Below are 14,887 nucleotides of genomic sequence, written 5' to 3'. Positions count from 1 at the left end.
CCCCTCATTCTTCTAAACTCCAGCGAATACAGGCCCAGTGCCGACAAACGCACATCATAGGTTAACCTACTCATTCCTGGGATCAGTCTTGTAAACCTCCTCTGGACCCGCTCCTGAGCCAGCACATCCTTCCTCGGATATGGTGCCCAGAATTGCTCACAATATTCCAAATGAGGCCTTACCAACGCCTTATGGAGCCTCAGCATTATATCCCTGTTTTTGTATACAAGCCCTCTTGAAATAAATGCTAGCATTGAGTTAGCTTTCTTTACTATCGATTCGACTTGCAGATTAACTTTTTAGGAATCCTGCACCACCAGAGACTTCCTAGTCTCTTTGCAGCTCCGATTTCTGGATTCTCTCCCCATTTAGAAAATAGTTTATGCCTTTATTCCTATTACCAAAATGCATGACTCCACACTTTGCTACACTATATTCCATCTGCCACTTCTCTGCCCACTCTCCCAACCTGCCCAAGTCCTTCTGCAGAGTTCCTGCTTTCTGGGCACTACGTGCCCTTCCACCTATTTTCGCATCATCCGCAAACTTGGCCGCAAAGCCTTCAATCCTCTCGTCCAAATCATTAATATACAAATCTTCATTGCCTTTAATTTGCTTGTATTTGCCCTTGCGTAGACAGACAAGACCTGTAGGCAATATTCCTTGTGTAGTGTCACTGGGAATCAATAGAATTTACCACTCACTCTTGTACTCATCCTTTTGCATTGAAGATCAACATACCGTTTGCTTTTGTAATTGCTTCCTGTACTTGCATGATAACACATTGTCATTCACAGACTAAGTTCACCCTGGTCTACATAAATACCAGCATTTATTAATGTCACCATTTAAGTGATGGGCTACTTTGTATTTCTATTTTTCTCTGCCAATGTGGATGATGCTACATTTTTCTACATTGTATTCCATCTACCGTGTCCTAACTCATTCACATAATTTATCTGCACTCTCCTAACCCCCCTCTGCATCTACCTGACAACATGCCCCACCATCCAGCTTTGTATCATCAGCAAGATTGGATATATTACATTGGTCCTCATATCCAAACTTTTGATAAACATTCTAACTGATTTGTCAAACATGCTTTCATTTTCAGACCGGTGGAATTATGGAATGGGGCAAACACTGCATCCACTATCTCGATCATAACTGCTTTCAAATCCTTGGGATGTTGGTCATTTGTAACTTGAAATTCATTACTTTAATTCCAATTAATCTGGCTAATTTTCTTTGCTCATGTCAATTTCTGTCCGTTTTCACTTTCGAGCTATTATTTCTGTTAGGTTTTCTGTGTCGTTTTCTATGCATGCAATAACAAATAATTCATTTCCTCTTTTTTATTCCCTAAAGTAATTTTTCCAGTCTTAGCCTTGAATGGACCCACGTGCTACATTCATCTGGAGCTTCTCTTATACTTCTTTTGAACAATTTCCCCCTCTTGCTGTGTTAGAGGTATACTCCCTTACATTGTCATGTTCTGTCCTTTTATGAGCAGACCTGGTTACCATTATCCATTTCATAATCATGAGAAATGTCCTTGTTCCTTCTCTTTATATTTCCAATTTTCTTGTTTTTGGTGCCTGCTATTCTTCCCACCCTACTTTTTAGTTTAAAATCTAAGATACATCCCATAGTTATTTAATTAATTAGTGATGGTGCCAGCCCGATTCAAGTTCACAAGTTATAGGAGTAGAATTAGGCCATTCGTCCCATCAAGTCTACTCCGCCATTCAATCATGGCTGATCTCTGCCTCCTAATCCCATTTTCCTGCCTTCTCCCCATAACTCTTGACACCAGTTCTAATCAAGAATTTGCCTATCCCTGCCTTAAAAATCTACACTGACTTGGCCTCCACAGCCCTCTGTGGCAATGAATTCCACAGATTAACTATCCTTGACTAAAGACGTTCCTCCTCATCTCCTTTCTAAAAGAGTGCCCTTTAATTCTGAGGCTATGACCTCTGGCCCTACATTCTCCCCCTTGTGGAAACATCCTTTCCACATCCAATTTATCTATGCATTTCATTATTTCAATGAGGCCCCCCTCAACCTTCTAAACTCCAGTGAGCAAAGGCCCAGTGCTGTCAAGCACTCATCATATGCTAACTCACTCATTCCTCGAATCATTCTTGCAAACCTTCATTCAAGTTAAGTCCCAACCAATGGAACAACTTTTTCCTCCAGTACTGAAACTAATGTCCCATGATTTGAATCTAATTTTTCTTGCACCAATCTTTGAGCCACGCATTTAATGCTATGATATTATTGACATGTTAATTTCTTGACTTTCTTTGAGCTGCATTTCTGTTCCTGAACCAGAATTTGTCACAGATCTGAATAATTTTGGGCGACATCAACATTTTATAACTGCACCGTATGCCCTGTCCTGCTGTGCCTACTTGATTCTTTAACCTTGCGTCTTACATCAGCAAAGTACTTTCCTCTCCAGAATTCACGTTTGGTAAACACTGGACAGTGGGCCCTGCGGGATGTTCTAAAGCAAGCTGTGATTTACCACTGTTCACAGATTTATATTCCCAGGCACCACTGTCAGAACTGCTTGATCTTTTCTTAACACAAATATATTTCAGACATTAAAAAGTAGTTTAAACAAAAGCCTCTGAGTGGTGTCAGTATTATCTTGCCTGCATTTTTCACCTAAAAGCTAATCTGATCAAAATGATTATAATTAATTCAATGTTATTTGGATTGTGCAGCACATAGGTATTCTCACAAGAACTGAAACCGCTTACTCAAATTAGCATTTGCCGCTTTCTAATTAGTCATGTCTCACTGCAAAATTGTTTGAGCTTCAATGATTTCATAGTGGAATTGGAATAATTTTGCACTTAAGCTGGTTAATTTCTTGACCGTCAATTCGTGCTTATGGCGTTAACATTTTAGTGGTGCAGAAGAAGGAAGAGGCTGGCAATATATTAAATGCGTTCAATAGGAAAGGGAAACACACCATTTTGACAAAAGGAAGTAAATAGAACATGGAGCATTACAGCAGAGGAACGGGCTATATTGTTCTATGTTAGCCAACATATCCACATTATGGTAACATAATGAATTTTTTATATATATATATATATATATATATATATATAAAATGTGTGTGTGTGTATATATATATATATATACTCGCATGATATTTTATTTACAGTCGTAAAGTCTAGGATCACATGGGGCATTGTCCCTTGTGGTCAGAGTGCATGTGCGATGATGCTGGTGATCTTGGGCTTGTCACGGTAGCATAGTCCTGATCTTCAAAGGAGGAGGCATGACATCTTGGGCTTCTTTCCACAGTTCATTCACCCTTGCCTCGAGAGGAGGCGCTGGCAGCCTCGGGTTACTTTCTGGCTGCTGGTTTGGGCTTGAAGAGGCGACACTGGCAGCCTTTGGATTATCCTGGCGGCCAGTCTTTGCCTCTGTGAGTGTGTGGGCGCTAACCCTCATCTGTGGGCAGGAAGAGGTTCTGGCATATCAGACTTGCCCTGGTCAGTCAGTCTTAGCCTCAGTAGAGGGGCTGGGTATTTAGGGTTTCTTATCAGAAACTCAGTCTTGACCACATGGTGGTGGTCTCAGATTTATCCCAGTGGCTCAGTCTTCCTTGAATCTGTGAAAGGGGAACACAGCTAGCAGGGAGATGCCCCCCACTTTGTCTCCTTCCTTCTACCCTCTGGCTACAATGCTTGTGTTTACTAGGGTGTAGCTGGCAAGGTTCAAGTGGCCAACCAATATCAGCTGATTGGACCCAGCTGTTATCAATGATGCTGGTAATGGGCCTCTCTTGGCCTGTCAGCTAGTTAAATGAATCTGAGCACCATCCAAGGGAGAGGGTGCTATCACAATATGATATTTATAATGATATTGTATCAAGCTGACCCAGAGCTGAATAATACAAGGGAAATGGTGTCCTCCACAAACCTATTCTTCCTGTATGCAAAAAGAAGAGATCTAGATTGTCCAGAACATTGGCACAGATGTGAGCTATTACCAATCTTTCAAAGTACTACATTATGGTTGATGTTAGGTAGTAGTCATTCCGACAAGTTACGTTATTTGCCTTGGGAACTAAAATGATGGAGGTTTCCTTGAAGCAGGTGGGGCCAATAAACTATTAAAGCGAGATAGATAGGGGTAGAAAGTAGCCCAGATTAAACTCCTTTTCCCATTTCCCTGCTCATATCTTAGACTTTAGAGATACAGCGTACACTATCATACACACCAGGAACAATTTACAGAAGCCAATTAACCTGTACGTCTTTAGAGCATGGGGGAAAACCGGATCATCCAGAGAAAATCCAGAGAGAACATACAAACTATGTACAGACACCACCTTTAGTCATGATCGTACCCAGGTCTCTGGCACTTTAAGGCGGTAACTCTACTGCTGCGCCACTGTACTACCCCCGCTGCACCCTTATCTATATCCGACTAGCTCATATCAGCACTGGTCACAGATCTCCATTCAGAGAAACAGCCCTCCACCACTACCCTTTTATTTATGCACAGGCTAATTTTGAATCCAATCTGCCAAGTCACAAAGGAGATCATTTGCCTAGTTTGGCTATTAGTCTCTGGTATTAGGTCTCTGAAGCCTGGTTTTAAATTTTTGTATAGTTCCAAGAGAAATGAAGTGTATCTACTTTCTCTCTAGCTTAAACCTGGTACATTGCTCAAAATTTGCTGTGTAATTTTGCAACAGGAATATATCAGACGTCAGCTGGAAGAGGAGCAACGTCATTTGGAGATTCTGCAGCAGCAATTGCTCCAAGAGCAGGCCATGCTATTGGTAACTTGTTCAGTCCATTGTATTACTGATATAGTTGACAGCCTGTGTGCAATCTTGGTTTAGTAGCTGCATTGTTTGTACATTAACAAGAGGATTTGTACATCGAGTTTAATATAGCAGTCTGACAAGATGAGAGAATGTTTAACAGCACAAGTTTGTCCCTGAATTGTGTTAGGAACTTTAGTCATATATTTAATGCTGATATGCTTTTTACAATAAAATGGAGGCACTATTTGGAGTGCTAGAGAATGAGCAGAGCTAATCGAATGGTATAAAATTACAAGGCCAAGATATGGTAGACAGTCAGAACATTTTTCTCAAGGTAGAAATGTTAAAGTCCAGAGAGCAGAGCTTTAAGGTCAGTCACTTTTATACAGCATGGAAACATTCCATTCTGCCCAACTTGTCTTTCCATTCATCATGCCCCATCCAAGCTTGTCTCATTTGCCAGCGCCTGGCCCATATTCTTTTAAACCTTTTTTATCAATGTACCTGTCCTAATGTCTTTTAAAGCTTGTAATTGTACCTGCTTCAACTGAGAATCAGAAGAATCAGAATTACCTTTATTGTCATACAGATCTTTTGGTCTGAACGAAATTTCGTGCTTGCAGTCATACATATAATAAAAAGAACAAAAACATACAATAAACGCAAATTTAACATCCACCACAGTGAGTTCACCAGGCACGTCCTCACTGTGATGGAAGGCAAAAGTCTTAAAGTTTTGTCTCTTCCCTCCATGTTCTCCCTCTACGCTGAGGCGATCCAGGCCTCCAATGATGTGATCCCACCGTGCGAGGGCAAGCAAGTCAGTCCCGCGGCTGAATCCAGCTCCGCAAACGGGCTAGTTCAAACTCCGCGGCCCAGGGTGATCGAAGCTGCCGCCCTTCAGTCCAGCGGACGAAGCTGTTACTGCGGGAGCTCCGGAAAATAGGTCACCAACCAGTGATCTGCGAACTCCCGACGACGTCGTCCACTCCAGGAAGTCGGGGCCCGCCGCCACAGCCCCGAAGCCGCACCGCCTCCGGAATCGGGCCAGCCCCGAGGCCGCCAGCTCCGCCGCCACAGCTCCAAGTCGGGCCGTCTCGCCGCAGAACGCCAGCCGCCGCCGCCACAGCTCCAAGTCGGGGCTGCCGCCAGGAACGACGGAACGCCGCCACAGCCCCGAGGACGCCAGCTCCGCCATTAGGCCTCAGCGCAGACGGAGACAGAGACGGGGGACACGACAAGAAAAAGTCGCATCCCCCCGAAGGAAGAGACTAAAACCATGTTTTTCTCCCCACCCCCCCACCCTTACACAACCTAATAAACTAAACTAAACTAAAACAGACAAAAGAAAACAACACCAAAAAAGAAAAAACAGACGGACTGCAGGCGAGCCGCAGCTGACAGGCAGCGCCGCCACTTCCATGGCAGCTCGTTCCATATACCCACCACCCTGTGCAAAAAGGTTGCGTATCAAGTTCCTACTAAATCCTTCCCCTTTCACCATAAACCTGTTTTCTAGATATTGATTTTCCCTACTTCCCCTACATGGAAACAACACTCAATGCTTTCACTCTATCCCCCTCATAGTTTTATACACCTATCTGAGACTGCAGCTCAGCCTCCTGCACTCCAAGGAATAAAGCCTTAACCTGCCCATAGCTCAAACCCTAGAGTCCCGGAAACATTCTCATATCATCTCTGCGCTTTTTCCAGCTTTATGACCTTCTCCCTATAGCAGGGTGACCAAAACTGAACATGATATTACTTGATCCAACTGTAGCAGAACGTCCCAACTTCCATACTCAATTCCCTGAATGATCAAGGTCAGCATGGTCAAAAGCCTTCTTTACCACTCCATCTACCTGTGACGCCACCTTTAGGGGACTGCATACTTATACTCCTCGATCACTCTGCTCCACAACACTTCCCTGTGCCCAACTTCCACTGTGAAGTTTCTACCCTAGTTTGATGAGCCAAAACGGAACACTCTGCACTTATGTGAATTAAACTCCATTTTCCATTCTTTGACCAACTGATGAAGATCCTGCTGTAATTCCTGAAAATCATCTTCACTATCTATGATACCACCTATTTTAGTATAATCTGCAAATTTACAAATCACGACGACACTCATCCAATTTGTTGATATAGATGACAAACAGCAATGGGGCCCTCCACCAATCCCAGAGACAAACTGCTAGTCATAGACCTCTAGTACAAACAAAAAAACTTCCACCAGAACCCTGTTTCTTACCATTGAGCCAATTCTGTATCCAGTTTACCAGCTCTCCCTGAACCCCATGGCACTAACCTTCCAGAGGGGACTACCATGCTGAGTCGCATCAAAGGCCTTACTAACCATGTCCATGCACTGCCCTCATCAACCTGTGTGGTTACTTCAAAAACTACCCAAGTGAAATATGTGAGGCAGGATCTCCCAGTACAATATCACACTGACTATACCTCACCAACCCCTGTCTTTGTAAATGCTCCAAATAAATAGACGAGGAGAGTTTAAAGCAGATGTGCGGGGCAATTTACTATTTTTACACAGAGCAATGGGTGTTTGGAATGTGCTCCTCAGGATGGTGGGGGGGGAACAGATATGACAGTGGTGTTTAAGAGGCTTTTGGTTAAGCACATAGATATGCAGGGAATGGAGGAATATGGATCGCATGCAGGCAAAGAAGATTAACTTGGCATCATGTTCGGCACAGATATTGTGTATAGTCTATGAATTAAATGAAATCCCTTAAATAAAGTCCTTTCTGTAGAAATTAAAATCATTAAAAGCTACAAACTTTTAATTGTTACTTTTAAGGGTAATGCAATTAGTTACCCTTTCCCCTTGTTCTCCCTTGCCCGGAAATTGTGGCTTTTTGGCCACTTTAAATTGTCTTTAGTGTGTAAATGTTAATGGCAGTATATGGAGAATAAATATTGGATTAGTATAAACGGCCAATTGATGGTTAACATGGACTCATTAGGTTGAAGGACCTGCTACCATATTGTATGATTCTACGATTGTTAGATGATGCAAAATATTGTCATTTCTTTGCTTTCTAATATAAATCTGATAATTTTAGGTCAGAGTATAATTAATCTGGACATGATCTAATACCATTCATTGACATAGTTGCATTTCCTAATGTGTGCCACATATTTGACCAAATTATGGGTTTGCAAAATGGCAAAATAATTGGAAGTAAATAAAAATTATGTTAGGGTCATTTTTTTAATTGACAAGGAGTAAGTTTAATATTTTTTAACATGACAAACTAAATATACATTTGCATATGTTTAGCACAAATGGTTTTCTCATCTTGTTTTTGGTAATCAAAATCAGTTTTCTTGTAATGTTACCAATTCTAGACCAAATTGATATAAAATAATATTGAATGTGAACCTCTCATATGAATGTCATCTACTCTATTAGTAGCGAGGCACATTTTCATGGTTGGCAATGTGTTTAGTCACTGATGAGTGCTCTGAGTTTCTCCTCAGCAGGAAATGTGTGCATATTAATTGGATGTGAATTTCCTGATGCATGTATGACTGATGGTACGATATTTCAAGGTTGAATGCTGGCACCTCTCATTCAAATATTTTCTGTGAATCAACAGCACATTTGCACAACGGCCTGTGAATTAGCAGTATTTGTAAATTCTGCTTCAAGTTTTTGACTTTTTGAAATACATAAATTGCCTGTGCGGGTATTTCTGCATCTAGAAATACTTGCATGTCTGTTTGGTGAAGTATGTAAACTTGTTGATATACCTGCTGCCTTTTAAATAATATGTCCTTTTCTTAAAGGAATACAAATGGCGGGAGATGGAGGAACAGCGACAAGCTGAGAGATTGCAGCGCCAGTTACAGCAAGAGCAAGCTTACCTTCTGTTGCTCCAACATGACCACAGACAGCAGGAAAGGATTAAACCCTACCATGCTCTTGAATCTAAGCCTCATTTTGAAGCAACAGATAGGAGTAGGGAGGTAAGAGATAATTTTCACTTGACGTTTGTTTAAAAAGTAGTCTGCAGCAAAGGAAGTTAAAACTATCAACCTATGCTTTGCAATTGGTAAGAGATATTTAGTTTTAAATCATTATTTACTACCTGAATTCGACACTGTACAGCTCAGAGACCACACTGAGCAGTTGAATGCATAAACAAGAACCTGCTCCCACCCAGCATCACATTTCGAAATTCCAGCAGATACAAATCCAGCCTATCCAATCTTTCCTCGTAAGTCAATCTGCCCAATCCAGGTATCGATCACTGATGTTCTTTAATATCTGTCCTTAAATAAGGACATCTGTACTGTCCAATCCAACAGATGTTATCTGCGTATAGAAGTTGCAAGGTTATGTAGCAGTTGTATAAGACGTTGATGACCAAATTTAGAGTATTATGTTCAGTTCTAGGCACCATGTTATAGGAAAATTATTGTTAAGTTTGAAAGGTTCAGAGAAGATTTACGAGGATGTTGCCAGTACGAGAGGGTGTGAGCTATAGGGAAAGGTTGAGTAGGCTGGGTCTCTATTGCTTGGAGCGCAGAAGGCCGAGGGGTGATCTTATAGAGGTGTATAAAATCATGAGAGGAATAGATTGGATGGATGCACACAATCTCTTGGGCAGAGTAGGGGAATCGAGGACCAGAGGACATAGGTTCAAGGTGAAGGGGAAAATATTTAATAGGAATCTGAGGGGTAACCTTTTCACACAAAGGGTGGAGGGTGAATGGAACAAGCTGCCAGAGGAGGTAGTTGAGGCTGGGACTATCCCAACATTTAAGAAACAGTTAGACAGGTACATGGACAGAACAAGTTTGGAGGGATATGGACCAAGCGCAGGCATGTGGGACTAGTGTAGCTGGGTCATTTTGGTCGGTGTAGGCACATTGGGCCGAAGGAACTGTTTCCACACTGTATCACTCTATGACTCTATTCTGTTAGCTTTCCTAATTATTTCTTGTACCTGAATCCTCTCCTTTTGCAAATCATCCACAAGGGCATCTAGATCCCTCTCGGATTTGGAGGGATCTAATTGCAGCCTCTCACCATTTAAATACTTTTTACTTTTTCTGCTGAGATGGAACTGTTTACACTTCCCCACATTCATTCTTTAGTTTTCATATCTACTCGTTATGGCTCTGTGCTGCTTCCTTCTGTCACCTTCACAGCTTATTTTCCTTCCTTCCTACCTATCTAATTCAGGTGTAACTATTTATTTCTTCCAGTCGCTTCAATTGTAAGAGTAGTTAATGGTTGAGTTAACTTTTTTTTGTAGTCAGGAACTACGCAAGTAATCTTCCTCATTGTCAGTCGAATGCCAGGTTTGTACCAATACTAAACCCACTGAGGCAAGGTTGATGCATAACTTTTGGGTGCAGTATTTCTTTTTTTTTAAATATTTTATTTTATTAGAAGTAAGTACAATCATATGGCACCAAAGTGCCTAATATATATTTTCATAATACATTTTATGTACATATTATGTTATAATAAAGAAAGATAAGAATAAGAAAAATAAATTAGATAGTAAAGGATAGAAAGACGTGAGATATATAGTGTGTGAAGAGAAAGAAAAAAGACGAATGAATGAAGAAAGTTGAAGAAAAGAAAATAGGAAAAAAAGAATAAGACATAAAGAAAAGAAGTAAGGAGATCATTGTTTATTTAATCTTGACCATCCCTCGTCCAGTCCTGAAACAGTTAGCTTTTACAATAGTGTTGCACCATATGATTCCAAAAAGACGACAAATGGAGACCAACTCGTTATGAATTGGTCTGATTTATCCATTAGGAGGATGGGCAACACCTTTGGGAGGGATGTTTTTGGAACCTCTATGTAGAGATTAAGAGAATGTTCTTCATTCACTGTTGAATTTCTGGTCGGCGTTAGAGGTACAGATCTTTGCTCTATTGATAGAAATGTGCAGCATTGAATCAGGACATTATACCCAACTTGTCCATGCCTACCAGTGGGCATCCTTCCTTATTAACCATCAACCAACCCTATAGTCCTTTATGTCCATGTTCATCCTTAAGTTTTTTTAACTGCAGTCCAACAAACCAGCTTCAACCGCTCTCAGGCAGTACATTCCAGTGCGTCTGCTGCCCGGTGTCATTCTTCCTTTAGCTTGCTACTTTTCACAAATAAAGTGTACTGCACAGTAGCTTCCATGCTTTGTTAGTGGTTTCTAGTATTTTTCTGGATGTTACTGGCATTGGTTTACTTCGCCTAGAAGACTCTTGTTGGAGTCTTTGAAGGAGGTGATGAAATCTATAATTTTATTTTGTTGGAGCAGAGGCCATGTATTTTATGTATAAAATGCCAAGTTCCACCAAAAGTTACTTTCAGTTGCTGTACCCATACTATAGTGGCGTGTTCTCCAAATGAGACCTATCTAGAGATTGTAGAGTCAGAATTATTGGTTGAATGATACAATTCTTTATCCAAAGATCTGGCAGTGTGCACAATAGTTAGCACAAGAGTTAATGAATTGTTACAAAAAGACAACTTGTCGATTGTTCCCTTTCATGAAAGTGCATCTGTCACTCCACTAGGTCTGCCGTGTGAATCTGGTATCAGCCGGATTGTTGTCAGATGGAATAAATATTTCCTAACCTTGATACTAGTCGCTAATTGTTGGCAGGTTAATTTCATAGGGTCTACAAGTCTCAGGTTCAGGAAGCCTTTCCATGAAGCAATGCCTGATTTACTTAAGTGTTCCTTTCTCCTCATCTTGTTCCACCTTGCATCAGAGGGCATAAACATAGAAAATAGGTGCAGGAGTAGGCCATTCGGCCCTTCGAGCCTGCACCGCCATTTAATATGATCACGGCTGATCATCCAACTCAGTATCCTGTACCTACTTTCTCTCCATACCCCCTGATCCCTTTAGCCACAAGGGCCACATCTAACTCCCTCTTAAATATAGCCAATGAACTGGCCTCAACTACATTCTGTGGCAGACAATTCCAGAGATTCACCATTCTCTGTGTAAAAAATGTTTTTCTCATCTCAGTCCTAAAAGATTTCCCCTTTATCCTTAAACTGTGACCCCTTGTTCTGGACTTCCCCAACATCAGAAACAATCTTCCTGCATCTAGCCTGTCCAACCCCTCAAGAATTTTGTAAGTTTCTATAAGATCCCCCCTCAATCTTCTAAATTCTAGTGAGTACAAGTCGAGTCTATCCAGTCTTTCTTCATATGAAAGTCCTGACATCCCAGGAATCAGTCTGGTGAACTTTCTATGTACTCCCTCTATGGCAAGAATGTCCTTCCTCAGATTAGGAGACCAAAACTGTACGCAATACTCCAGGTGTGGTCTCACCAAGACCCTGTACAACTGCAGTAGAACCTCCCTGCTCTTATACTCAAATCATTTTGCTATGAATGCTAACATACCAGAAGAAATCAACTATATTTTGAGAGACTGAAGTCACAGCTGTGGGCTTTTTGCATGTGGAGGGCATCTTCGCCAAGCTCATTCCTGTCCTTGTATAATGTTCATGCTTTCAGTTTTAGCACAGGATGCTGAACGTGAGTTTTCCTTTGTAATCCAGCACTATAGAATAATTGATTGCAGTGCTCCCATTATTTCCTCTGTTCAGGTCACTTCACTCAAATTATACCAGGGATTTGGCAGCTCATTGTGACTCAGGAATTTAGTCGATGTACTTGCAGCGATTTCATTGAAATTCTGTGCATGTTCAATTATTTTAATGGTTGCATTCCGATTTGATAGAATTGTATATGTAGCAAGTTATGAACCTAACTTTAATCTTGCATGTAGGTTGATGAAAGATTTAAGAAGAATAACCAAGGCTCACCTCAAGCACAATCAAAACAGAATAGCAAAATTTTGGAACCCCCAGTGCCTTCAAGATCAGAATCATTTTCAAACGGAAGTTTTGAATCTAATCCCGTTGCATTACACCGGCCCATGGAGTCACAGGTATAGTTTTACAGCATATACGGTGCCCCTGTTGATCTAACTACGTTTGCTCCCAGTTAACAGTTTAGCCTCTGCATTGGACAGTGGACAGAAACTGTAATTTCTTAGACATTTTCTGAAAATCACCATGGGTCAAAAATATGATGCAATTTTGAATTTATAATCTCAATTTTCAAGCTTTCTTAGTGTACTTTCCAACCATTAATAAATTCAAAATGCTTTTGGTATTTATGGTAGAGTTTTAAGTATAGAAAGTCAAATTGTACTGTGAATTAATAATTTTCCCTTTGCCCCATCCAAAGTGCAGATTGTACATATGATATTTGTGTGAACGTCATTTCTAATTGTGTAAGCAGAAGAAAATTGCCGCTTCAAGTGAAGTTTAAGTTAAAATATTTTTCAAAAATATCCTAATGAAAGCCAGTATAGAAAATGCCTCCGTTACCTTATTTAGGATTGCTGACATCTTTGAGGATCTGTGGAATTGTACACCAAGGTGTCTCTGTTCCTTAATATTCTCGAAGGTCCCATCCTTATTAGATATGAATAATCTTGTACTTGCCAATATTAAATTTGATCTCGCACAGCATCACGTAATTTACCAGATGATCAGTATCATTATGTAACCCAAGACTATCCTCCTCACTTTCAGCAGCACTTTTTTTGTCATCTACAAATTTATTGATCATAATGTATATGCCAAAACAATCACTTTATTTCCAATCACAAAAACAACTCTCCATCATCACTCTCTCCCATTCTCAAACCACATTTGGATCCTGTTTGCCACCTTGACTTGGATCCCATGGGTTATAGCATTTTCACCTGGTATGTCCCTTGTGGCTAATGACTAGAACTTCAGAGTCTCTCCTGTGGACTGGGTGCTGGTGTGCTGCAAAGAAGGCACGCAAGAGATTAACATTTTTACATGGCTGCAAAACATTAGGTTAGATGTGATAATAGAAGTAATGAGGTGGTAAAGTTAGAAACAATTGCTCTTTCTTTTTGTCTGTATTAGAGCTGGCAATTTCTGCACATCATTAGTTTTTCTTATTCTATTCGTATAGTCTGACCTCCTGGGCATCGCAACACATTATGCAGACAAAGTTATTTGTTACTGTCTATCTTCCACTATAACAGAACCAGCAATGCTCAAAATAAATTGCTACTAAATTTTGATTTGATTTAAAAACCTCAATGAGAGTTTGGGATGGTTTCTGTCATATCTCGTTCAAAAAGGTTGAGTGTTTAATCAAGCATTGATAATGGACAATATAAAATTGTGTTTTAATTTTGGTATCAAAACAATTAAGGCACGAACAGTAATTTGCATAATTTAAAAATGACGTTTGTTGCTAATGAAACATCTGTGTTCTACATATTGTCTTCTGTTTAGGCTGCAGTGTGTAAAAAGTTTATTTAAATATCTATATGTTAACTTTAAATAACCAATATTTTTAATATTTTAACTATATTTAATCAATTCTCTTTTTTTTAATTTGCCACATCCCTCCTTCCAATTTCCCCATCTTCTCTAACATTGACAGCCTTGTTAAACTTTAATATCAGTTTTTGACTGGATTTCATATTAAATTTATGTGATGTTATTTATTTGATTTACCATTGTTATTTTTCCGACATGAGTAACATGCTGTTTTTCTATTCAAGGTTCCAGTGAGACCAACGCCTCGATCCCCTGTGTTGTCTCGTCGGGATTCTCCATTGCAAGCCAATAGTCAGTCAAGTGGCCAGAGTGGTCCAAAAACTTCCACAAGGTTTGGATTTTGAGATATATGATGATTCACTTATTAAATGTGATCTTATGCATAAACTGTACATAATGCATGTAGGCAGTCTTCAAGGTACTGAGACCCCACTTACATGACATTTTTCGAAAAAAAGATGGATTTGTACTGTTACACATATTTAATCAGTGACAGCTGGATGGGGACAAGGTTTGTTAATTCTGGCAATAAATCACGGAATGCTCACTTCAAGACACAGAGATACTCAAGTTTGACGAAATGGGTATAATATCAGCATATTAAGGCATAAATATGCTTTTCAAAGAGATATGATTGCATTAACACGTTTGATTTGCTTTACAATAAATCGACAAT

The 14,887-nt window shown here is 40.2% G+C and overlaps 1 protein-coding gene across 8 annotated transcripts in view; it reads left to right on the top strand.

The window, feature by feature from the left end:
• Nucleotides 1-14,887, top strand: part of LOC129698193 (mitogen-activated protein kinase kinase kinase kinase 4) — a 270,553-nt gene that overhangs the window by 211,877 nt on the left and 43,789 nt on the right. For 5 of the 8 annotated variants that reach the window (XM_055637147.1, XM_055637146.1, XM_055637152.1 and 2 more), the window contains 4 exons: nt 4,730-4,816; nt 8,618-8,797; nt 12,606-12,767; nt 14,436-14,542. In XM_055637147.1, coding sequence (XP_055493122.1) covers nt 4,730-4,816; nt 8,618-8,797; nt 12,606-12,767; nt 14,436-14,542 — 536 coding nt within the window. The remainder of the gene's footprint in view (nt 1-4,729; nt 4,817-8,617; nt 8,798-12,605; nt 12,768-14,435; nt 14,543-14,887) is intronic. The other 3 variants (XM_055637154.1, XM_055637148.1, XM_055637153.1) reach the window with 1 other exon arrangement.

This window comes from Leucoraja erinacea, chromosome 6 (genome assembly GCF_028641065.1).
Source record: "Leucoraja erinacea ecotype New England chromosome 6, Leri_hhj_1, whole genome shotgun sequence".
Classification (NCBI taxonomy): Eukaryota; Metazoa; Chordata; class Chondrichthyes; order Rajiformes; family Rajidae; genus Leucoraja; species Leucoraja erinaceus.
The sequence above is the reverse complement of the archived record's forward strand: the minus strand, read 5'-3'. Positions and strand labels throughout refer to the sequence as shown.